The sequence below is a fragment of the Talpa europaea genome (assembly GCF_964194135.1).
Source record: "Talpa europaea genome assembly, chromosome: 1".
Taxonomy (NCBI): Eukaryota; Metazoa; Chordata; class Mammalia; order Eulipotyphla; family Talpidae; genus Talpa; species Talpa europaea.
This window is the reverse complement of record NC_140073.1, coordinates 106,894,437-106,921,362: the sequence shown is the minus strand read 5'-3', so window position 1 is coordinate 106,921,362 and position 26,926 is coordinate 106,894,437. Positions and strand designations below refer to the sequence as shown.

Here is a 26,926-nt window from a genome sequence, read left to right as displayed (position 1 = left end):
TTCTTGTATAGAAATCTAATTAATTTTCTGAACCAGGAGGTGCTTTCTTTGGAGATAATGGGTGGGAGTGTATGGTTAAAGAAGGAATTCTACCTGAGAATATCTACTTCCTTGGTGATTTGCAGTGAGGACTACCTCCCTGATGTTATTTCCAAGTGCTGGACTTTTAAAGCATATGTGGTCCCACATTTGTCCCACTTTTATTCTTTGTTTTGGGGGAATGACTAGCTTTATTGATTAGAGGCTGGGAGTGGGCTTAAACCCCTGAAGCAGCTGATGAATAAGGACTATTAATAATACCCTTCATCCCTCCTTAGCCCAGTCTCTCTGTACCAAACTGATGGATGTCAGTATTGAAAAAGAAGTGACAGGTGGGAGTGCTATTTACCCGTGGTCTGTGGGGGCTTAGCACTCAGGTCTGAGGGTAGCTGATGTTTTCATTTCTGCTCTGGTTAAAACCAGAGGTGTTGATTGCTCCCTATCGTGTGACTGTCCTTTCACATAAAGCATTGACCCACAGACAGGCAATTAAACTGCCTATCTTCTCACCCCCTTCAGCCTGCTAGAGCATTTTTCTGAACTCAAATAAAAAGGAACAGAGGTACTGATCTTCTCCCTGTCCCACCCAGTTGAAAATCCAAGTATAACTCTTGACTCCCCCAAAACTTAAAATCATTTCCTAGTATCCATGGGTTTAAAACTGATCCACTTCCCATACCAAAATCCAAGGATGCTCAATTCCCTTATAGTTGAACCTCCAGTCTGCAGGTTGCAGTTGGTTGAATCTGTGAATATGGAATCCATGGACAAAAGAAAAATTTGTATATCAGTGAATCCACGTGGTTCAAACCCATGTTGTTCAAAGGTCAACTGTATACCAAGTGCCATATTTTTTAGGTGGTTTTAAACATGATTTTAAAACCAGGAGTTTTATCTGCTTTTCTAAAATCACTAATGTAAACTAAGTCAACTCTGTCACCATCTATTTCAGCAACTTTTTTTTCTCATATATTTAACAAGAAGTTTTCACCTAGGGAAAGGTGATTTTTTCTTTTCTTTTTTTTTTTCTTTTCTTTTTTTTTTTTTTTGTGTGTGTGTGTATGTGTTTCACTCTTAAAGCTGGGAAAGCGACATAGGAGCATCAGCAACAAAACAATCCTCAAAGCAGCTTTACTTTTCTACAGTTTTGCCTGGGACCAGCTGTCAAGTTTTTGAGTGTTGAAGTGTTTGAAAAATCTTGACTGAAAGGCACTAAGATAAAAAAGATGTGGTATTTTATGTTGGGAAGTATTAGCCCCATTTTTTTTCTAAAATGGCCATTCTGGAGAACATGGAGGGCTTTTTGATGTGTTTCACTTCCTCTCTTAGTTCACTACTCAGGTCCCCAAAGGGGATCTTTATCTAAGCCTTATGACGGCTTTGCAGGAACAAAATCAGCTTTTAGAGGAGACAGAGCCACAGTAGCCCCTGATCTTTAATACAGGGGAGAGGAGGCTTATGTGAGGGGCACCCATAGTACATCTTAAGTCCTGGTTTTTATTTTAAGTACCTGCATTAAAATGATAGCAATGTATTTTAAGAAGACATCTCAGAAGCAGCACCCACTCTGGTCACAGATACACTTGGTGGAAAGTCAAGCTGTCTGTTCAAATCCTGCCTCAGCCCCTCAGCTCTGTGACCTTGGGCAAGTACCTCATCTCTGGTGCCTCAGTTCCCTCACTAAGAGCAAATGCTAGTTCCATCCTTGCAGAGTGGCTGTACGAATTGATACATGTAGAACTCAGTAAATCTCAGTAAATATGGTATCATCAATCAATAAATTTTATTTATTTAGAGGTATTTTATAGTTGCAGTTGTTTGTGGAATTTCTCTTAAGCCCAGATGAGGAACTGTCAGCTTAGACTTGCTCAACCAGTGGTCATCAGCAATCAATGTAATTAAAATCTCACTAAAAGTAAAACAAGAAGACATGATTATTTGGGAGTTACATGAAGTATATGCTTGGTGGCTTAGTTGTGAAAACCCCAGTATCCCAGCCAGCTGGAGTTACTCTGTGTGATTAGAATTTCAGGGGTCATCTCCTTAATGATCGTTTTATTAAGTGATTGAACAGCCAGCCCATCAATTTCAAAAAATATATTGCTTATCTCTTCTCTAGATAGAATATATTTTTCTCATAAGTACACCACAGGCCTGCATTGTTGACTGCTACCATAGAGGTTTCTATGAAAAGTGAAGTTGTCATTGAGTTGGAAAAGGCTGAAGTCTACACCTTCTGGCTCTTCTCACAGGCTAAAGTAGTTAACTCTCTTCTTACAACCCTAAAATTCTCTTCTTATAACCCTAAAAGACTATGATAAGCCCAGGGGTGGGGAAGAGAGGTTGATACTTCTGTAGTAGAACTACAGTGGGGCTGAGAATTGCATTGTCTTCACTTGAGCCTTGCCTTTTAAACCAGGAATTGACTTGAATCTTGGAGCTTTTCATTCGATTTCTTCCAAGGGTAGGAAAAGCCAGATCTGCCCAAAGTTAATGAGATCTTGCTGACTTCAATAGCATCAGAATAGGCACTGCTGACTTGTTCTCTCTCAGGCTACCTGTACAGCCCACAGTCTTGTTTGCCCTTTTCACTGCTGTCAGACAGTCTTCTGATTTCTGTTCCTTAGTGCATTATTGATGATCATCCCCGAGTCAGCGTCTCTTTCCTGGCTCCTCTTTGGTATTTGATTGCTTGTGACTCCTCTCAGTCCTCGGTCTCATTACTGCCCACCACATGAGCCCCCTTTCCTCATTCTCCCACAAATGGCTCCCTTTGCTGAGATCATCAACAGTTTTATTTACATGGGCAGCAAACTACTGGCTCCTCCTAATGACTTCCCAGTGTTCCTTTCTTGTCTATTCCCTTGCCAGAAATATTTTGTCTCCTTCTGATTTTATTCCCCAAATCAGTGTGACACCTATTCTACCTATTTTTTTACCTACTGTTTGTCATAAAATGTCTAAGTCCATTTGTTGTGCTCAGCTATCTAAGGTTCAAAGACAGCAAATTAACATCCTCTCCCTTAGGAAGGGAATGGAAATCTGAAATTCAGATAGTTTTATTATGTTTCATAGACATGCAAGGAACTGATAGTGACCTATTTATAAATTCTCTAACATTTCTGAAATTTTGGTGATCTTCTAGTTGAGAAGTTACACTATCACTTCAAGAATCCAAGCAAAAATTAGTTTTCCCTGAATGGCTTTGGGGTGCTCTCTTGAAGCATAGTCCTTGGAGACCCAGCACATCCCCACTGTAGGCTGTCTTATTTCCCCTTCCAGTCTCTTGAATAATTTCTAATAACAGCAACAAACAAATATTTGTTGATAATTGACACTGGTTGACTGTGGTTGACATTAAGGGCAGTGTTCCTGAAGCATACATTTTAAGATTGTCTTTGCATTCATCACCCCAAACAAGATTGGAATTCCTAATAAATTGGTGTATTGTGCAAGCTATCAGCATTGGCTCTGCCCATATAACTGGTGAATCTAGAAAAATATTTGGATAAAGACTCAGAAAACCTATAAAAATAGATACTATGATTTTTAAGTAGTTGGTATACTCAGTATTTCTTCACAAAATACTGTGGTTTATTTAATGGATATGGAAGTACAAGAACATTACCACAGTGAGGTCACTAAGTGTTTTAAATAAAAGAATGTTTTGAAGCTATTGAATTTTTAAGATATTTGTGAAAATACCTTCTTAAGGACATTAGTGCTAAATAAATGTCTTCATACCCTAAAGCATGCAAGGAAATATTGGTATTACTAGAAACTGTAATGCATATGTGGAGACTGGGTTTTACTATTTAGATAACCACTCTCCCCTAAATTAATGTCACATATCCACATTCAGTAAAGCTAGTGGCTTGATGAAGATGCACTTGTAGGTAATAAAATTATAATCAGTGTGCTATGGAAATGGGTAATGACGGAAGAATGTAATGTCCCTCTGTAGAAAATCTCAAATGTAGGATAAGCAACTTTCTTTTGGTCTTAAATGATGTACCTGAACAGGACTGGAGTCAATGATCCCTTGATATTCCTTCTAATGTCAGAACACAGTAGAAACCTTTCCATTGCTAAATTTATTCACATAGTGTTGTAGGGAAACAAATGTACAAACAAAAATCAATTAGAAGCTTTTCCATTGAAGATTTTTACCCCCAGTGATGTTTTTATATCTTCTTTGCAGTAACAGTAATGCTTTATCCACTACCCTGATGGTAAGGGAACAATATTAGGGGAAAAAATGAATTCCTGGTAGGGGATTTCTTATGTGTTCAATTAGGGCAACTAATATAGTGAGATGCAGTGATTTCTCAATTAATGAATCATCTGGGGGAGGGGGGAAGTGCCTCTATATGAGATTAGTACACTAAAACCCACACCCTATACAAGCAGTGTCTTAGAATATGGGGAAGCAGAGCTGTCTGCAGGGGTATTAAAGTCAGAATTTAATGCCTATATTAATCCATGCAATGCATTTTATTAATGTTTAAAACATTTTATGTGAAATCATTTTACATAAGCAGTAAATATGAAGATTGGCTGTAAATATGCAAAGCTTTCCATTTAAAAATGTATTTATAGGTTGACATGTTTAATATGTTTTAATTCTAATCAGAACATCATGGCTGCTAAAATACTTTTATTTTTACAATGGCAAACAAAAATGGTAGCTTTCAAATTTTCATGTTTTTCAGTGTTTATAGTTAGCATTAACTAGTGTCATTTTATTTTTGCCTTTATTTGGTGGGGCAGCATTGGTTTACAATAATGTATGCTTCAGAGGTGTAGGTTCACATCTCTTCAGATGTATGCTATCAACGCCATGCCCACTATCATGGCACCACTAGTCCCCACCACAGTCCACTGTGCCTCTACCCCTGTGGTAGCATCAATTCTACAATCAGATTTCTAGGGTTTGTTTTGGTTTGGTTTTGTCTGTCCCTTTGTTCTGTTTTTCTGTACTCCACCAGTGAAACCAGCTGGTATTTGTATCTGGTATTTATATTGTTCCTTCTGACTTATTTCATAGCATAGTCCCCTCTAGTTCCAACTATGTTGTTACAAATGGCAAGGTTTCATCTTTTTTATTGCTAAGTAGTAGTACATTGTGTTTACATGCCACATCTTCACAATCTACTCATCTTTGTTAGAAACCGGGTTTTTTCTGTAACTTGGCTGTTGTAAATAGTGCTACAGTGAACATAGGATTGTCTATATCCCTTCAAATTAATGTTTTTGCATTTGTTGGATAAATACCAAGGAGTGGAACTCCTGGATCATGTGGTAGATTTTAGTATCTACACCCCCGCTCGGATTTTAATATTTTAAGAAACCTCTATAATGTTTCCTTAGAAGGTGTACTATTCTACGTTCTTACCATCAGTGTGTAAGGGCTCTTTTTGCTCCACACTCTTGCCACCGCTTGTTTCTGGTCTTCTTTCTCTGCATCTCTTGATATGATCATGTGATTATTAATCCATTTATTGATATGCTGATTTACAGTGATTGATTTGCAGATGTTGAATCACCCTGTGTCCATGAAATAAACCCCATTTAGTCATGACTTATAATCCTTTTTAATATATTACTGAATTCAGTTTGCTATGAATTTGTTGAAGATTTTTGCAATATATTCATTAGGGATATTGATCTGTAGTTTTTTGTGATATCCTTGTCTGCTTTGGCATCAGAGTAGTATTGGCCTCAGTAAATGTGTTTGGAAACATTCCTGGTTCCTTAATTTTGGGAAAGAGTCATACTTGAAGATCTGGTAGAACTCACTAATGAAACTGGTTCTGTGCTTGTGTTTTTGGGGGAGACTTTTTACTGTTTGAATTTCCTTGTAATTGGTCCATTTAGGTCTTCTATTTTTTCCTAATTCAGTCACAGAAGGTTGGATAGTTTCCAGTAATTTGTCCATTTCTTCTAGGTTATTTATTGGCATATAGATATTCATAGTAATCTTTCACTACCCTCTGTATTTCTGCTTGATTTGTTTGATTCTATTAGTTTTCTCTATTTTTTTTTTCTTTGAGACTAGAGCTTTGTCTATTTCATTTTTCAAAGAATCAGCTTCTTGTTTCATTGATCTTTTAGACTATCTTTTTTATCTCTATTTTATTTCTGTTTTAATTTTTACTATTTACTTCTACTGACTTTTGGTTTTGTTTTTAGGAACTTAGTACCTTAGGTCGATGGTTAGATTATTTGGGCTCTTGTTTCTTGATATGAGTCTGTCTTGCTATATACTTCCCCCTTAGTAATGCTTGTGTTATGCTGCGTAGGTTCTAGTAGCTATTTCATTTTCATTTTTCTCAAAATGTAGTCTGTGCTGTCAAGTGCACTTCCAGGATCAGTATCAATTCCAAAGGGTGGAAAAGGTGGGCACAGTGCCTCACAGACTGTCCTGTTCTTTTCACTAGAGATGCAGCCTACTGGGAATAGCCTAGGTCCCCAGCACACATTTCCCCTTAGTCAAGAGCGTATGCTGCCATACCTCTCAGCTCTCCCTGCCCCAGTGCCACTGTTGGGGCAACAGTGCTATCATTTGGCAGTCTCATCACTCCAGCCCACAGCCTCCAGGCATTTCTTGAGTCTTCTTGTGTCCCCTCGGGTGTAGTTTGTGCTGATCTGACGTCCAGACGTGTTCCAGTTTCACCCCAAGTCATGGGACTCTGGATGTAGTGCCAGTCTGGTTCTGGTGTCATATTTACAGCCGGCTTTCTGTAAGACAAAGCTCACATTCATTAGTAGACGGAGCCTATATTTGACCTTTGCCAGCTCCAGTATCAATCCAGGGAGCAAACCCCTGCAGGCCAGATCTCAGACTTGCTCTGCTTCAGTCTAACATGGTTTTCCTCTCCCTGGAATGTTCCCATTCACATGAAACACTTACTCTTCTTACAAGATGTAGGTTAAGTATCCCTCTTCCTGGAACCCTACCAGAATTCTCCAGTTTGCATCTGCGCTGTTCTTGCACCTTCTCACCCCTCCAGCAGCACTCATGGGATTGTGCTTGAGCATTTTTTATGAATCTGCCCACATACACTACTGGGCAAACCCAGGGGAAAAGTGATGACTCAGTTTGTGAGCACTCACACCAACACTTAAGAAAACAGGACAAGCCCCACGAGCAGATTTATATCAGGAATAAGGAGAGAGAGAGCAGAGGACTAAAGAAGAAAATTTAATGTCCACATGTGGCACAATGCCTTCTGCCTTAGCAGCAGACGGCATCAACTGAGCGGAGCCCCCAGAGAGGTGAGGGTGGAGGGAGAAGGAGAGAGGAAGAAAAAGTCTGGGTGGTGGGGAGGCCCACCTGTATTCAGTCTTTTTAAGTTCCACCTGACAGCTCCTTTCCTAGTTTCCAGCAGCCCCTGTTCAGGGAGTCGGGGTGGAATTCAGAAAGCTCCACCTTTTACTATCAAATTAGATATTGATAGCTTGTGTAACCCACTGGCTCAAAAGTTATTTACTATTCCTCTTATAATAACGTATAGTCAAGTTTTGCATTGCTTATGTTTTTATGATCCCACCATCTAACAGAAATTGGTTTATGATACTTATTTTTGTAAGAATTTAATAGCTGCATGATCGTATTTTATATATATATATATTGAACCCACCTCTGCTTTAAGAAGAACTTCTATGTCTTCATAGGCAATAGCTTTAATTTCCTTTTACAAAACTTTTCAGTACTCCATCCCTCTTATTTTCAACCTTTGACCCACAGCATAGATGGGCTGAGTTCCCTGAGCGTTGCTCATGAGCTACTTTCCCATGAGAAATTATATCTCTGAAGGATCTTTGAATAAGTACTAATGCCCACCTCTGCAACCCTCTTCCCTTTAAGACAAGAGGTTTGGAAATACCAGAAATTAAGGCTTTGAGTTTTCAAGTGAAGGGGGAAAGATAGGCAAAATTAACTCAAATCCAGTATTATAATGTAGAGAGAAAAGACTCAGGCATAATGTCAGGGTAGAAAAGCACCACACATCCAGCTCCCCATATCTGGATGTCTCATGTTCAAGTTCAGTGTATTATAATCAGAAGGCATACTTTAATGTCTGAACTTTTTTTCTTTAATTATGTTTGAAATTTTTTAGGATTAGTTGAATTTGGGGGAGAGCTACCCTATCCCTTCCTTCCATAATAAAGTATTTCCATATCAATTCATTTCTAACTGCCTAACATATTTCTACTATGAAATTCACCCTTCTATCTGTAATGAGAGATCAAGTCTCATTAACTGCAGATGCCTGGAAGAGTCAACTATTATCCTCAACAAAATCTGTCAATTTATTTTAATTCATTCCATAATTATTGATAGGCATCTTCTGTGAGTCAGGCCCTGTGCTGGCTATTAGATGTACAGCTGTTAGCTAACCAGAGCCTCTCTGTTAATAAGGTCAGGGAAGTTACTTCTGTGGAATGGGGTGGGTAATGTGAAGTGGAATCTGGAGATTTGAAATGACAAGCTTTTATAACTTCATTTGGATCAGCGCTATATTCAGCTTTGGTGGTGGGGGTAGGGGGTCAGGGGAGATATTAGTTTCTGAGCACGTACTTCCTAATTGTGGCAACTAGGTACTCAAAAGAAAGTGAATCTTTTGTTCATTATTTAGCACCCAGTAGGTGGCAAATTCAGTGCTGGGTACTGCTACTGGAAATCTAGAGGTAACAGGTGGTATCTACTTTCAGGGAGTTCCAGGCCAGTCCCTCTTACATAGAGTGACATCAATTTCTCATACAAACCAAGGTGTATGAGATTACAAAATAGAAAAGCAGCTCTTGGTGATATGTAAACATTCTTTCTACAACTGTATCTGTTAGGTCTTTTTCTTCAGTTACCTCTTGATGTTCTTGGGGTCAGTGATATAACTACAGCCCCCAGGGTAGGTGGTAAAAAATTGACGTTTTGTGTAAGTTACATGACCTTCGAGAGAAGCAAATTCAGTACTTAAGTTTTTCTTATATGTGCACTTTTAAGAAGTTCACTTTGCTGAAAAATGTTTAGTGCAAAATGAAAAAAAGGATTACTAAATGAGAAAGTAAATCCAGGGCCACTGTAACAATGTTCAAACTTTCCTTTCTATACTTGCTTGACAGTAGGACAGGTCAACCTTTAACTGTAGTACCATTTTATGTTTACTAACCTCTGATTTCCCAATGACTCCAGCAAATGGTGACTTAACAACTTCTTGTGTTGTACTTCCAGGTGTCCCTCAGCACAGCTAGGCGGTACCTCAGATTTCTAGCAGGGCCATCAGCATTGAATAATTCTGTTCTGCCACCCTAAGCAGAACATTTTGCTGTCTCTAGCCACTCCCTTCATGTTACCAATAAACTGCATGCTGAGCTTCAAGGATATGGTGGGGGGGAGGTTATAGATCTGGCCTTTCAGATTTAGTGTTAAAGTGAGACCTTTGTTCCCTGCAGTTAAATCTCAGTTTATTATATAAGATCAAAGCTGCAGGTATAAAGTAAAAGTCTATCAAAATCCATCCAGTTTATTTTCATACAGCAATAATAATGAGTTAAAAAAATACAGATGTTACATTGAATAGAACACTGAGAAAAGATGCACCTTCATGGAGTTCTTAATTTTTGTATTGCATAAGATTTTTTCCACATTTGTTATTTCCCACTTCATCTCATATTTTACCATCAATTATTTTGGAAAAGTTCCCATTTAAGTATTTTACCCTGTTGTTGGAAGTATTATTTAACAATTCCAGTCATTTTTCTTATATTGATCCTAACCAATCCATCAAGAATGGTAGAGGAAGGATGGGCACTTAATACTATTTTGGGAACAGTCTGTAGCAGTGCCACTCAAGATGTGATCCATTCCATAGCTTATGCCACATTGTCAACCAACTACATTATTAATGTTAACTACAGCTAAGGAAGTACTCAGGAATCCTAAACTGTTAAGGGGAGTAACTTCATTTTGTATGGTCTAAAAGGGTTTGGCCATCGATGCACTCAATGTCAAGAAAGCAGATTTTTAGAATGCTCAGATATCTTCATTTGGTGTGAAAATTCTCATACAGTGAGAGGAGAGTATTTTATTTAAATAACAGATTTCCAGTAGAACTCCAAAAATTACTGACCTCCTTGTGGGCAAATGCCCACCAAAAACAGGTTGAGCCCAAAGCAGGACACTGACGCCTGAAAGTTTGCCACAAGGAACCTTCAGGTAGTGAGCCACAAGAAAAGGGTTAGGCTGGAACAGAAGATATCAGAAACCCAAAATGTACCATGTAATCCACACCAGGCTGCCATTGTCGCTGCTAAAATGCTAAAGTCCAAGGAACAGCCTCTCCACGTGTTTCTTTTCCAAGTATCTCTCCGCCACATGTATTTCCATTATATCAATATATCTGGCATGCTCCTTTTTTAGCTGCCCCACTTCAACATTGCATGCTGGAAACTGTAGTCCAAGGATAGGGGAGGAAGGAAAAACGGTGCCTATTTATTGGTCTTTGATGCTTCTCCTCTCAGAGCTGTACACTGTGAAGTTCTGCTGACCTTTTTTTTTTGATAGCAAGACTTTCTCAGTGAAGAAAGCAATGGTTGACTTAGAATCTAGTACAAACTCCTTACCTCATGTGAACTGGTAAACATTTTGGCAACTAGCTACTTTGCGTTTTACTTGTCTCAGGCACAAGAAAAGTCATTTTCCAAAGTTTCACATTAGTATGTAAACAGGATTCAATTTCCAGTTTTCTTTAGGCTATGGCCTAACCTAGAGTATAGCCAGCACTTGAATTGATGTGATTTCTTCTTATTGAAGTGGTAAAATTTGTATTCAACATTGCTCTGTATATTTCATAGACTACTGAATCCTTATTTAAAATACTTAAGAATCTACCACCAATAAAAGATTAAAAACTCAAGAAATGAAGATAAAATAAAGGTCCCTCTCTGGGGCAGTGCCACATGATGTAAACCTGCACCATGCAGGCTAGCCACATGTGTGAGAAATGCTTCTGTTTGGAAGCCTGCCACTATGGGCTAAGTTTTGTCCTTAGGCCAGATGGCTCTGCCTCAGTTGGCTGCGTTGGCCCATAATTTAAGTAGCATTCCTCATATCAGTGTATTTACTGTCTCATTAATTTTAACTTTTTCAAAGCTTTTCCCAGTCCAGAAGCCACTAGGTTAAATTTCAAGCTGTGTATGACCTATTCATATGTGACTATTAAAAACCCTCTTTAAAAGACATATCAAGGTAAAATAAAAAGGATGATAAGAAAGAGTTGATCTTCTGAAGTGTTTCATTTCTCTTGGGCATATTTCCTCTGCCTGATTATGACCTTGCCAAGTCATAAAAATTCTAGCAAAGTTCTAAAGACAGCTTTAAGCTTGTTTCTCTAAGTGTTTTTAATCAAATGATTATAAGTATTGTAGGAGACACAAATTGTATTTAGTCCTAGTCACAGTGTGTTGGAGAGCAGTTGTCCTGTTTTCTTAAATTGTTGTATTTTTTTGCAATGTAAGCTTTCCCTCAACAAGAGTTGGAGATTGTCATCAGAACCCCAGATTATGTTCTGCCTTCATGCCTTATATAGTCTTATGTAGTCTTGTTAATATTTCCAGAACATGCTCCTGGGTATAAGACTCTTCTCTTGGAATTAGATATCAAACACAGTTAAATAAGACCTTATTGCTGTTCACAGTGAAAACTGGAAAAGACTTTTCTTTGTGCCTCTAGAAATCAGAGATGGATGGCTTACCTGTATCTTACCTGCTCTGATTATTTGCATTCCTTCATTTCCTCTCAAACTCGTGAACTACACATTTAAAAATCTCTAATGGTAGATTGCTGAGGCTTCTGAACTGTAAGAGAAATATAGATTTTACAAGATGTGGATTGATCTTGCTTCAGCTCTCTGATAAATACATAAATGTGTGAATATGCATACAGTTCATTTACTGGAGAGATTAATAGGTGTTCTGATGGATACTCACTGAACATCTTACCTCTCAGATGAAGAAATGCTAATAGTTCCTTAAAAAAGACTTTTGGTTATTTTTAGAAAACAACAAATTTCACTGAACTCCAAAATACACACTTGCATTTATGGAAGACCCTTAATGCTTTCATTTTCACAAAGTGGTTTTAAAAAGACTCCATCAAAAAAATAAATACACGCATACACATGTGCAAAGATCTTCCATTAGGGAAAATGCAAATTAAAACTACAATGAGATACCACTATATATTATTTAGACAGGCTAAACCTAAAATGAGTGATCATACTAGGTGTTGGTAAGTATGTAAGAAACTGGGAATTCTTATATACTGTTGGTGTATTGCTTAAAATTATTTCAGCCACAATTGTCAAAGCTTAACAAATGATAATTTGTTAAGTTAAACCTACATCTTCCATATGATCAGCCATTTTACTCTTAGGTAGAGCTACCCAAGTGAAAGGAAAATCTATGTCTCTACAAAGACTTTTACATGAATGTTGATGACATTCAACAGCAAAACCTGAAAACAATCCTATTCACTTCATTAAGAGGTAAATATATAATCAAATTGATATATTCATGCAGTGGAATACTAATTAGCAATAAGGAATTATTGATAAATGTTACAACACAGATGGATTTCAAAATAACTGATATGTGAGAACTATCAAGACAAGATGACTATGACTGAGTATTGTATGATTCCATTTGCATAAAACTGAACTTTAGAACATGCAAACTAATCTATAGTGAGAAAACAGATCTGTGGTTTCTTTAGGAGAATATAAAGAGGAGCAGGAAGGCAAGAAGGGGGAAATCAAAAAAGTTCTCAGGAAATGTTTAGGTGTGATAGATGTATGTTGATTATCTTGCTTGTGATGTTTTCTGTATGTGATGACATTTTTACTGGTCAAAATAGCTCCTATAAGCTGTTTACATTAGTATAAAAAAGATATTAGTATTTGAGGTGGTGATTGTTAAGATTGTAAAGGACACTACCCCCACTGGGAATCTGGTAAAAGCTACAACCTCTACCCCAGAAATGTGCTCACATTGTTTTGCCTACAATTTAGAGGGTTTCAAGACTAGAACCCCAGGTGAACATGCTTAGATAATTCTAATTTTTGAAGAAACAATGAGCTTTTCAACAGCCGTGACTCCCAAGCAATACTTCTCACATTCATTTCATATGAATGCTGAGTATTTTTGGCAAGCATAGCTTTAGAGTTCATCCATTCTTCATACAGTATTTTTTTTTATTTCATCCTCATTCTAAAGAGGAATTAAATGATAAACATAGTGGTATGTCATTCCACCAGCTAAGTGAGGCCACAATCTCATTGATTATACCATTTCATTATTCTCAAAATGAGCAATAATAACAATGATTATTGGACACTTCCATTACTATACTGTGGTCCAGTTCATAAAATTCTGCCTTAAACACAGTAAAGGAAATTCAGGATCAAAATGTCAATTTCGTGATTACATTTTAAAGGACAGATTCAATACTAGCCAGTTTTTTCTAAACTGCTTCCAACTTTTTCCATTACGTCAAGGTAATACTAATAACTGGAATTTACCTAGTCCTTAAATAGAATGGCAAGTCTATTTCTGTTTATTTCCCATAATCCTTTCTGCTATATGTAAATACTAATGTTCAAGTCTGTCTGACATTTTAGTCTCAAATACTGCTTGCTTATAATACCTGTAACATTGCTAAAATCTTTTACCCCTCCTTTTTTTTTCCATCCAGAATTCTAATTCTGAGTAAAATGCAAAGAAAAATAGCATGTAATATATTCATTTCCCCTTTTTTCTCTAAGTCTTATATTTACACTGTCTTGAAAATTTGATAATGGAAACACCTTCTAAGGAGCCATAAGATTTTCCAGGAAAAAGACCCAAAGACATAGATTTGCATATAAGTAGCACTTAAGGAGTATTTTTTTGAACCAACAAACTGTGAGGCAGTAAAGGAACTAGACTTTGGTAGATGAAGTAATTAAAATTTTACTCAGCCACCACACAGATCTCAACTAATTCCACAAGATATTTTGGATCTGTGATGACCCTTAAGGTTGTCCCACCCCCAGGCAATGGGTCTTTCTACTCTCTAGGCCTAGTCATTGTGCGCAGACTGCCTTTGGAAAGAGGACCTGACCTTGGGTGGGATAGAACTCTGGAATTTCCAAAGAGGACTGAAGCACCTCTAGCCCTAGAGACAGCTGCCCCAGCTCTCAAGATCTCAGTTGTACACCAAGTAGCCACTACATCCCACACCTTGCATTACTTGGTCCACCAGAGAATAGTTCCTCCAGGAGTGGCTGGTCTTTTTTCCTGGGGGAAAAGATAAAAGAAGGAAGGGTAGAGGTAAGACTTAGTCCCCACTGTTGCAACTATCTTTGATGTCACATTGATGTTGATCGTGTCCATCCTCTACCCATTATAGATTCCCTTTAGGTTACTTCCTATATTAGTCTACTGGTTTGTCAGGTGAGTGACTCATCTCTGGGGGAAAACAAAAAAAACTGAGTGGAAAATGGCAAATCTTTAAAATCACAGTTGCTTAGCATATCTAATATTCATTTGGGATGAGTTAATTTGCTTTCGTAAAACTAACTAGGATTATTACTGAGGAGACACATTTGTAAAAAAATTCTAAGTAATTCTGCTATAAGAGGGTCTTGACTTGGGGTTTGTAAGTCTTGGAACCCTCTCAATGCTGTCATACACTAGGAACAAACTTGTGAACAAAACAGAACTCTTAATGGAACTTAATTAAGCTCTGAGTGTGTGGGGGTAAGTAAAGGGCCACATCCAAAAATAAATTCATAAATACATAGTGTGCATGGTGACGATAAATGCTATGATAAAGATAGAGAATGGTAGGGATGTTGATAGAGCAGTCAGGGACATGTGAACAGAACACGGAAGGGAGGACGGGGACAATCGTGGAGAAAGAGCATTTCCAGAAGAAGGAATAGCAGGTACTTAGGCAGCAGCCTGATTTGAATGCTCAGTGATCAGTGTGGAGGCTACTGCGGATGGAGCAGGGGCAACGAGAAAGGATGGTGGTATCTTGTGGCTTTTAGTCTAGGCTGCAAAGTTACCAAAGGATTTGAATAGAAAACCTTGGTTTGATTATTCATTAGAAGATGAAGATGAGGCCATTGAGGAACAAGGATGGGAGCAGGGAGACAACAGGCTATTGTAAAAGGTGAGAGATGATAGGGTCCTGCTTGGGTAGCTGCAGTGGAGAGAAGCTGTCAGTCTCTGTACATGTGGATAGCTTTCAAAGACAAAACCTTTTGCAGAGGTGACTAAGATTTTGCCTGGCTTATTAAAGAATTTGAGTTTAGCCGTGACATCAGATCAGTAATGGATTATTTCAGTATACAATGGTAAGAGTAGTGGTGGAGATGGGGGAGGGGGCTTGAAGTATTTTCTGTAAAGTTCAGGGTAGGAATAGGCAATAGTCAAAAGAAGAAAGTAGGTTGAGGCCACTCCATGGAGGGTCTTAATGGACCACATTAAAAACTTGGATTTTATCCTGAAGTTGATGCCTCCTTAGGTAATATCGTTATGTTTGTATCAATTTCACAATATTCACATTTTACAGATAATATAGCCTCAAGAGACCAGATTTCAACTCAGCTCTCTGGCTGAAGAGTTCAGGCTTGTACACTATGCTACACTCATCTCATGAAGACAGAGCCTATAGGTTTAGGGGAATAATGGTGAATATTTTCTTCAAACTGAATTGTTAATGAGCTATAATTTTGCATTAGTGTTATATATAGCATTTTCCATTAGCAAACCAGCTTCCTATCATCTTTTCTCCTCACTTACAGCTTGGCTTCTCTTTTGCTACCCATGTCTCTCTCTTTGCAATCTCATGCTGCCTTTCTGCAGCAATACAATAAACAGAGCAAAATGTTCAGAGTGTGTCATTGAGAGGAAAAAAAAAAATTGTGAAGTTATCACCTTGTCAGGTAACCCGCGTTTACACTTTTGTCTCATCTCGGAACTTCTTACTAGGAGAACATCCCACACTTGGTATTTACTGGTGCATTTTCTGCCATTTTGGTTAGGAATAGTTTGAATTAAGCAAATTAACTCATCGTCATCACAACAGCAGTACTCTGAGACTGTTGTAAAATATACTTCTCTCCCAAGATACCAGTGCATCTTTTCACTAACCACTTGGAATACAAACACAGGCTGTAAATAGTCATTGTATAACTGTTACTTTTCTAACTGTCAAAATGTGGAGAATTTGACTAGTACAAGGCGTTTATAGAGAAAACAGCACCTAGAGAATGCCTTAGTTTGCCAAATGAACACTGGCTTTGCTGTCTTGCCTCTAATAGATTACCCCCAGGACAGTCTTCTCTGTTTAGGTTCAAAGAGGTGATGAGCATCAGTGCCTTTTTCATGTGGCTGTTAATGATATTATAGTTTCACAAAGCGCAGTTCTTATCATACCTTAGGCCAAATATTATCCATGAAAGCAAATAGAAACTTCTAGCCCTGACAGGTACTTAAGGCTAAATTGTGACACTGGGGCACAAAAATAGCAAGAAAGATACTGCTTACACAAGAGCATCTTGTAGCCCCAGTACCAGTGTAGTGCTGACAAACCCTGGATCTCAGCGAGTATTATCCATGTACTTTTTTAGCCCAGAGGCAGAGAAATCACTGTGACCAAAGGCAGTGTGCTGGGGAGGAGAGATGAGCTCATAGGAGATGACAGCTTACATCAAAAGCCAAGTGAATGAGTTTTATTTAGGAAAGCTTGTAACAACTAGACATGTTGATGGCCACTGAGTATGCAGGATTCAGAAGCCCCATTTTTTTTTTTTTTTGGAAACTAGAGTACCTTAAAACATGAGGTGCATACTTATAAAGCTCTATATTACCAACCAGCCTTCCCCAACCCTTCCTTCTCAGCTCACGTTCCAGGTAAGGAGCATTTTTATTTTTGAAATCCAGGTGCACAGTCAGGAGAAGGGAGAAACAGTGACACCCATCTTTTTAATGAGCATTGCTACTGGAAGAGAAATTAGCATCACCCTGAATTTTATGTGATGTCAGTTAAATGAAGGTATTTTATAGCACTTTACAACAAATTAGAATCAACTAAATTGAAAATAAGCCTAGCAGCTGGGCTAAGTAATCAGGTAAGTGGCCAGTTTTGCTATTTTTGCTTTGAGCTGAAGACAGAATTTGAATTTCTAATATCTCTAAGGTGTAGGATTTACAATTGGGGCGTGTGGTTTCTGGGATAATTGTTTAAGATTCTAGTAGCTCAATAATGCCCTCTAGTCTACAATAGGTTAGTCATGTTCCTTGGAAACTGGCCCTAGCACTATGCAGGTCACCGGAGACCAGGCTGTGAATTGGTATAGGACAGAGTTCTGATTTTGGTGGAACATTAGAGAACAGACTGGAAGTAGATGACCCAGAACAAGGTGGTAAGTCATCCACATTAACAGAGATTCTAATGAAAGAACTAAAATTCATATGAAGACTTTATGGCTCCTCATGAAATAAGCCCATATTGAAACTATTAGAACATTTTTATGTTTTAAGAAAATGGTGATATGTTCAGTTACTTCAATTTGCATGTGCTCAGTGTGCCCTGGCATAATAAATACAGGCTTTGGTGGACAGTACATTGCAGCAGAGCTTTGCACTCCATAAACCAATGTTTTTGCATGGGTTGCTGGATGATTTTATATATTCAGGAGACTGTTGAGACCAAAAGAAGATTGGTGCGGCCCAGGATATATGTGTATTTAAGTTTGCTTGTATGGACAAAAGAAAGTGCAGGGAAAAATAGGGGGCTGAAGGAAGGGTTGTTACCACAAATGAAACATTGCAGATTACTTAAGGAGAGAAGTATTAAGAGGGCAACTGATAAAGTGATACTTAAAATATTTTTTTCCTCCTCTGCAGCTAAATTAAAGGAATTAAGCTTTGGGTGCATAAAATGCATAGATACAGGTTGTTTCAGTCAAATTTAGAGAATTACAAAAATTGCACAGATTTCTTTCTAACAAACCTCCTGCTTGAAACTTATCAAAATATTTGTTTACTAATCTTAAAATATTCAGATAACTTTCCTGATGAGAAAAAAGAGAAACAGGACCCTCCTTTCCATAGCCAGTAGCCCTTACTTGACCCTCATTACTTTAGATATTTCAGGTTTGGATATGGAAAGAGCAAGGTTTTTAATTTCTGTCCTCGTTACCCTTTGATAATCCTGCTCATAAACAGTAAGAGTAGCATGAAGAGTGGATGGCTCTCTGATGAACTTGGCTAATTCTGAAAACATACCTTCACTATTGCACTCCAAACCGACAGTCTCTAGTGCTCCACCCTGTTCAGCAGACTTGATATATTGCTCAAGGTGGCACTTCTCTAAAAAAAAGCCACAAAAGCATGAAAACAAATGCCCACGTCATAAAAGTTATCTACTGTATTTGGCTGCTTTGTTAAAAATGGGTTCAGAGAAGCAAGCGAATTTTAAGGAGAGTAGTTCAAATGTGCTGACCTATTATTTCCAGAGAAACAGTTCTTGGCAATACCTTGCCTCTTGTTTTTGTACTGCCCTCTACTGGCTAATGAGTTTCTCGATAATGAGCGTTGAACCAAAAAAAAAAAAAAAAAAAAAAAAACAATGGAGACTGGTATTTCCTTCAATTAGAAAATAATTTTTGATTTTCTATGAAATGTATGGCCAAGGTTTTGTGATTAATTTATATGTGCTGAAGATATGACCAAGCAACTGACATTTCCTACTTACAATATTCTGCAAAATAATTTTTTATGTATAAGTATCAGTCAAATTTTCTGAATCATTAATGTGGAAATCCAGTGTTATTGGAAATAATTTGGACACTTTCTCCATGTTTATATATTACAGTGGCTGCTAATTTACAGAAGATTGTAGATGATCCCAAAGCTTTAAAAACATTGACATTTAAGTTGGTAAGTAGAAAGTTATGGAAAAAAAGGTAAATATTTTGCTTTGTTCTGCCAGCAAGGAATAGTAATGCAGTTTAATCACCTGCTCTGTTACTGTTTTACTTTGGGGTATTTCTCCTCTTTTGCATTTGTTACTTGTTTCTTCAACATGTGGGAACATTTTCTTACCATGACTGGAAATTTCCTCTTTTGTGAGCATAATTTGTTCTTTTACCAATTATATCTTTAGAAGTGGCCATTTGAGAAATCTTCAAGCCATTTTGCATGGCAACCTGACAGTATAGACAAAATAAAACAATTCTGTAACCTAATAAAGCTTCTCTAAAGTGAAAGCCAAGTGGGACTAACTTTGAAAACTTGAGGCTGATTGTTGTAGAAATGGTTTAGGTAATTAGATGCGACTGTAGGATGGCTCACTGAAGGCTAGTGAACAAAGGCCTAACATTTTAACTCCACATTTCAAATCACAGTAAGAGATTCTCATAAAGAGGAGATATTCCAGCATGCTTTCTGCACTAGATTTTAAATTTAAGAGCCAGGGTGGCCACAGAGATTGAGAATACTGAGTATCCTGTGGTCATTCCAAATAGTCAAAAGTGACTCTTCCTGAAAGTTTTTTTTTCATTTTTAAGTTATAAATCTAATCAAAGGTCAATCAGAATGCCACCAGCAATTGAAGATCTAGGCAACCAATCCTTGCTGTGCACAACATATATTGATCTATCTCTATTTCCCATGAAAACTCTAATAGAAAATGTGTGTTTGAAAAAAATGCTAAATGATTACTTACAGTGAATGTTAGCCTGGTGCTAATTAGCTTTCTGGGTCTTGCTTCTCATCTAATTTCAGAATGGCCAGGCTGTGTGATAAAAACAAAAGATTGTCACAGAAAGAATCTATCTAAAGAAATTCATTTTGTTGCAATAACATTTTATTCATAGAGTTAGCAAATTGAAAAATTCATCTTTTCACCTCTTATGTTTCTAATTCATCTACACCTTGTAAACTTTATGAGAATAGATTGATGAAAAATGGTACCTTGTGTTGGTAAGCATTTCAAGCCAACATACATATTTCTTTATACTTTCATACTGGCTTATTCCTTCTAAAATCGCTTCCTTATAAAACAAGAGACCCTGGCCTTTTCCTACCACCGAAGGTTTTGTAAAAATATGTATATAGTATAGGTATTTTAAAACTCCCCTTCCTTTACCAGTTTATTCCTTAATTCTCTCGATTCTGTCTTCACTTCATCCCCATTGCTAGCACCTTAGCAGAATTCCATTTGGCCTACAGTTAGCCACCAGCTCAGTTGACCACTCTGTAAATCTACAGTCCCCAAATGCTCCACTTTTGTGGCTTTTTATTGACCTCTTCTAAAATGGGTCTCCTGCTTCACCTTTCTTTATCTACCATCTTCTAATTTTATCTCTTTTACTTTATATATAGTCCCCCAATTTACACAAGATACTTCTTTTATTTTATCGACACACTGAGACATGTTTTAATTGTGAAATTTTGTTTTCTCCAACATCCAGTCTTGACTGAGATACTGTGCCTATCCTCTCACCCATGGGGTTGTATTATATTAAAATTGTGTAGAATCTTATTAGATACAAATAATTCTAGAGATTCCAAGCAGGCAGAGTAACTGGAACATAGCAGGGACCAAGTCAAAGTTAAAATACAACAGAGTAACAAAAGCCTGATTTAGAAAAACTTTAGCCATCAATGTTTCCTTTATAATTTGTTCATATCCCTATAAAAGAGGATGGTGACATCTGCTTCATGCCCTCTTTTCAGAATCCCTGCCTAGACAAATAACAAGAATAACTACTATTTCTTGTATGTCCACTTTATCAGGAAATCTTGAGTTTTGCATACTTCATTGCAGTTAATTTAGTCCTCATGAGCTCAGGACTTAAAGTTCTGTGGGGTTCACTTGCACAGGATCATGCAGTGCAGGAGCTACACATTCAGCTCTCATCATATTCTTAACAACTATTCATTCTTAGAAGCAGAATCCTGCAGCTTCATGGTTGTGTTCTGTTTCTTTGTGGAGTCGCTCTTTAGACATTGGACACATTGGTTGAGACTGTCTCCATTGTACCTTAAGATCCAGATTGAGTTATATTGGCTAGTGTGGCACAAGAGTTTTCTGTTTACAGAAATGTGGTGGTCCCAGTAAATGGATATTGATGACTTTTTCCCCAAAAGAGTTACTATTAAAGCCAAGTCAGGAGAGACCTGCTATGTCACTTAACCTCTTTTCATACAGCATAGTGAAGACCTGAGGTTTCTTTGTTGGTAACAGTTGCCAGTCAGTTTGAGATCCATTTAACAAAGCTCATTTAAACTGATTTTTGTCCTAATTTTCTATAGGATACTGTGTGGTAGAACCACAAGATTCAAATGTATTTGCTTCATCAATTTGGTTATTTTATTGAAGAATAAAAGATGAAAATATTTCAGAAGCATTTTTCCTCAAAGCTACTGCTCCTGTGGGCTTTTTTCTCAGCTATTCATCATTTTACTCTCAGAACTTTCTTTGCTTTCTAAATGAGACTGTCACTGTTTTCTTAGCCAATTTTCATGACACTGTCTTGGTACTGTGATTTTTTTTATACCCTACTGCACAATGATTTCACTTGGGGTGGTAGGGACACTTTAAAAAATTACTAGAGCCTGGGTCCTGTCCTAGGACAGCCTAATTTAAGTGCTCTTCATTCAGCCTGGACTTCGGGAATTTTAAAAGCACCCCCTGACAATTCCAAAATTTGGCTCAAGTTTAAAAAGGTCCTTGTATATCAAAAAAGCAATGGCCCAAAGGGCAGTATATTGGTTATATAAACAAGTGCAATTACTTTTTCCTCTGCCCAGTGAGATCTGTAGCTACATTGGACAACTAAAATATTAAGTATGATTTCCATTATTGGCATGGCGATAAGCCTTTTTACCACATCTAATAAAGTGGTTTAGCCACTGTATTATCGCTTAAGTATTATATGCTCTGGTTTTGACCTGTTAGCAATGTGTTGGAGTTGTAAGCTTTGTTGCATCTTTATGTTTCTTAAATCCTTAAAAAAATTGCTATTTTGCAGTTATATCAATGAAAATACGAAATAGGACATTTGTCTTTGAAGGTAGAATTCAAATTCTAATTACATGTAATTAACATCCAATTAGTACACATTTACATGAGCATTATAGATATTAGTTACTGAAGTTTAATAACACACATTGCAAACAGGAATTTCCTAAACATTCTGACAACAACTAAAGGGCCTATTTTTAGAGGCTTTTAGCTTAGGAATAGTTGGAGGCCACATGATTATCTGTACTTCGGATAAATGTTGCCCTAAAGCCAAGACTGAATGGTAGATTTTAACCTCATACAAGTATAAGCTTTCTCCTCCTACTTGGGGCAGAGAAAGTTGACATAGGAGGTTCTCAGCTAAGAAACTCCATTTAGCATTGTCTCAGAGCCTCCTGCTCCTGTCTAAAACAATATGTGTGTGTGTGTGGTCCCCAGACTGGGGGTGTCAGCTTCACCTGGAGACTGCAACTTGATTAAAAAATGTAAATCCTAGGGTCCACGCCAGGCCTAAGGAGTCTATCCCTGGGGGTTGGGCACAAGAATCTGTTTTGATAAGTGCTCCCAGTGATTCTGATTAAAAAAAAAAAAAATGAAAACCACTGATCCAAAGGAAACTTGGAGTTCTGGAACAGTTTTCAAACTCTACCGAACTTTTGGAAAATCTCAGTGCCCATACTAATTCAGTCACAATCTCGAGGGTGGCGCAGACATTGGTAATGTCTTCAAACTCTCTGGGTGCTTCTAAAGTGCACTCATTTCAGAGGGAGAAGAAATCTTTGTGATCAAAACTGGAAAATCCACATTTCAGCAGCTCCTCTAGATACAGGCCATACCTGCTGGCCTGGCAGAAGGAGTGAGATGGTGTGGGGTTTTTTGGGACTCGGAATACAGACATTTGAGTGACAGCATGCATGGTTTTATACACTTTCCTTTGAAACCAAGGTTCACAAATATAGCCCTTTTTCAAAATATAGTAAGATATTACCTTGCTTGGTGGGTAAAAGTGCCGGTTACAGTGAATCAAGGCAGGGCATCAAACTACTAGCGTCATGTTCTTCAAAGCCATGCATGTATTCAGTCACTAAAATACAAAAAAGGTCAGTGTCCCTTAGAATTTTCCTAGTAACACAGGAAACATCCAACTTGAGTACACATTATTTTAAAGTTCTATGTGATTAAATTGGAAGCACATCTTCAATACAATGGTTGTCTCCAGGAAAAGCACTTAACAAGATTGCTTGAGTTGTGAGCTGAACTAGCCAGTGTTTTTCCTTTTCAGTGAACCTTTGTCATTTTATACAACAGTTCTTTAATAACTAAAAGCTTTAATTTCTAAAACAGTACATACATATAACTTTAGGAGTGTACAATAATTTTTAAGAGTTTAATAAAGTGATCTATTGAGAACTACTGCACTAGGGTTCTCCAGTTCCCTTTCTCTAGATTTCAGAATCTTGCCTGTTTTCCTCATCAGTGTCTCCAAGCTACAGTAAGAGCCACCAAGGTAGTGGAGGAGGAAGGACTAAGCCAGACAACTGTGGCTTTTTCCAGGAAACATTTCAGAGAAGCGGAGGCTGTATGGAGGGATATGAACACTGTAAAGATTCCCGATGCAACGTACCCACAAAAAAAAATCACCCATTTCCTTTATTCTTTTTAAGAATATATATATACACATATATGTTTTACTTCTAGTTAGAGCATTGTTGAATATTTTGTTTCTAGTCATAACTTTTGCTGTTCATGTCAACTTTCTGGTATAGCTTTGAAATGCTTTGATGTTCTTTACATGTGCCAGTCTAATCTTTTTGTTACTACCAGAGGAGCAGTTTGTCCTCAAATGTTTGTCAGTTGCCAGTTAATTACACAAATTGTCTGTCTTCATTTAGTGGGTTAAGTAAATGATGCTGTGAGCAACAGCTAGGTAAAAGAATAAAAGCGAAGGTTTAGAGAGAAATTGATAGTGGGACAACAAAAATGGTAGAGGAGGTGAATATTACAGTATTAGTACGACCAGTACCCACTGGAAAATTTCAGTTTAAAAGCCTTGCAGGCCTACATTATGTTAAAAGTGCTCAGGGAAAGCATGTTTCCAATCTTACTTTTGCTGGCAACTCAAAACAATGAAAACTATACTGAGTTATTTAGTCATAAAACTAGAGAAATCATTGGGCACAAAGTAAAATCTTTGAAATTCCTAATTTTTATGCTATTAACTGATTTTCTTATATGTAGCTACTCCCATTGAATGCTGTATTAGAGAAGTTGTTTTAAAGCATTTAAATTGCATGACTATTTTAAAGGAAAAGGCTGGGATTGACAGAGGGCTGAGTTTACAGACTGTTTTTGGAGCAGAGCTAAGCAAGTTCATTGTAATGATTGGACATAGCTTTTTCCAAGGGAAACTTGGTTTTGACAATTTTGCCTAATTCCTGCTTAGAAAAGGTTTGTATAGTCCTTCATAAATAATTGCTCATTCCCAGTCAAACAATTTTCTCTCCACTAGTGGTGCTTACATGATGTCAAATTTTGATTCACGTACTATAGAATAGAGGCAGCTAGGCATGGTGATCCGAGTATTGTGTGAGTGAAGGGAAAAGTAATGAATTAGGGCAAAAGAGATTTGACAGGTAATGGTATGTTTCTAATTCATTTTGATTTTGAAGTAAAGTATTTGACACTATAATTTACAATTTTAGGTGAATTATTACAAGCAAAATCTATTACCAAAAAAGTTATGTACCTTCCCTTGTAAAAGTTACTCACCAGCACTTAAATAATGGTTATCTGTCATGAGCTGTACCAATTTTGGGGGGGCAGTTTTTTCTGGCCAGCTTTACAAAGGACATAATTCTGGTAAACACCAGATTACCCCTAAGCGAACTATTAAATCACTTCTCCATGTATTTTCATAATATTAATTTTTAAATTGGTAAGGATTTAAAATCATTTTATTTAGTCATTGGAAATTAATTTCTTGGCAGTCATAAGGTTCATTATTCCATTAGTCATAAGCTTGGGCCTGGTGGTATTTTCATGGGCAACAAAACTATTCTCTTTTTTTGTACATAACCCAGTAAGTCATTCAAGAAAGTGACTTTAGGCTTCTCCTAGAACATACGGCCCAGCACAGACTGTGCCTTTGCTTGGATCTGCCGTCATAACAGCAAGTCTCTTAACCAGCAGTACCAAACCAGCACTGATTTTTTTTTTTTTTTTCCCCTTTTCAGGCTTCTGGTTGTGATGGGTCGGAGATTCCTGATGAAGTGAAGCTGATTGGGTTTGCTCAGTTGAGTGTCAGCTGATGTATGTCCCTTAACATCACCCTGATCTGTCATACCCCCTCACCACACTCCCCTCAGCCTTTCCCTGCCCACCCCCTCACTCCCAGCAAAATCAGAAGATTGTGAAGAGGCTGGCTTTGACCAAACAGGATAAAATTTTTTTAAACTTACAGCACTCCAAGTTCTGCTTTATTCTCTAGCAGTCCACAACATGAGAACAAGCAAATGCCACAGCTGCACGACTGTTGCTAATTTTTCCAAAAGCTATTTAATATTAGCAATCAATTCGGATAACCCTTAAGTGAAAAGAATCTGAAAAACACTCAGGTGGTCCTATTTATTGGTAAAAGGAATTTTTTCTATCAGAAGCCTATTCTTTCATTGTTGTTCTTTCTGTTATAATACTTTAATTGTACATCTGACAATACTGCCTCTTATGTTGTATTTAGAAATTAATAGAAATTAATACTTATTAAATTAAGATTTATTAGCCAAACTTGAATTCTAGTTTTAAAACTGACTGTGAATTTTATTTTTCATATATTTATGCATTACACACCTTGGCTATAAGAAAAAAAAAGGTTTTGATTATATGCTTCTTGCCGTTAATCTCTTGTTATTTAAACAAAAAGTTTCAGGTCTATCTTTGGAGTATTTATAACTTCTGATTTTTGAAATGACTGAATTAGGAATTAGATGCTTTTTTGGGTTTGCCTAAAAGCCAATCCACAATCTGATTGTCTCTTGGGAGAGGGAGGTGCCTTGCAAACTTTCATATTAAGAATGTACCTGAGGCTGCTTTACTCTGTAATAGCCTCAGATCTAAAATTTCCTCTACATAAAGTGGCATATGTAAGTTTGGCTTCATTGGAACATGTAGAATGCTTTATAAAATGTTACCATTCTATTAGATTGCTAATTATGTACCCATCTCTGATTTGACTTCTCTTGAGGTTAGACTTTGTCATTCCAAAGGCGATAAACTTGAAAGTAACCGGAATCTGAGTTTTACTTGAACTTCTGCAGAAGGCCCAGGTGGAGTAGAAAACAGGGTTTTGTGCAATGACTGAAGAGTAAAACATTGTGAAGTTTCAATAATAAATACTTTCAACCCAAGTAGCCCTCTGCTTAACTATATATTATGGAATAATAAACCTTAGAATTTTCGAAATTGGCATCTAAACTTGCAGGGGAGGTGGGCTCCCAGGGTCGTACCATTGCTCTTTCCTAGCTAACCCTAGATATGGCAGCTCTTTCATGTACTTTAAAAAGCAAATATATATTACTAAGGAAAAAAGTTATTTATAATTGCCTTGTCATGATTGTTAAGGTGTTCTAGAGCCATTTGCATACAATTTAATGTAATTTCATTCCATTCTATTGTTTACACAAAGATTACTCGAAGATGACTGCAAAGGTTAAAGGAAAATAAAAGTGTATTGCACAAAGAGATGTGTCACCTTGTTTTGGTATTTAACACTTCCGGGAAATGCCTGGTGAGAAGGCACTGGTGGGA

The 26,926-nt window shown here is 37.4% G+C and overlaps 1 protein-coding gene across 1 annotated transcript in view; it reads left to right on the top strand.

Moving 5' to 3' along the window:
- STK39 (serine/threonine kinase 39) overlaps positions 1–25,431 on the top strand; it is a gene marked incomplete at both ends in the record, with an annotated part of 274,858 nt that extends 249,427 nt beyond the window's left edge. The window contains 2 exon segments of the mRNA XM_084231279.1: positions 18,968–19,032; positions 25,357–25,431. Of these exon segments, the coding sequence (XP_084087405.1) occupies positions 18,968–19,032; positions 25,357–25,431 (140 nt within the window).
- Between the last annotated feature and the right edge of the window lie 1,495 nt (positions 25,432–26,926).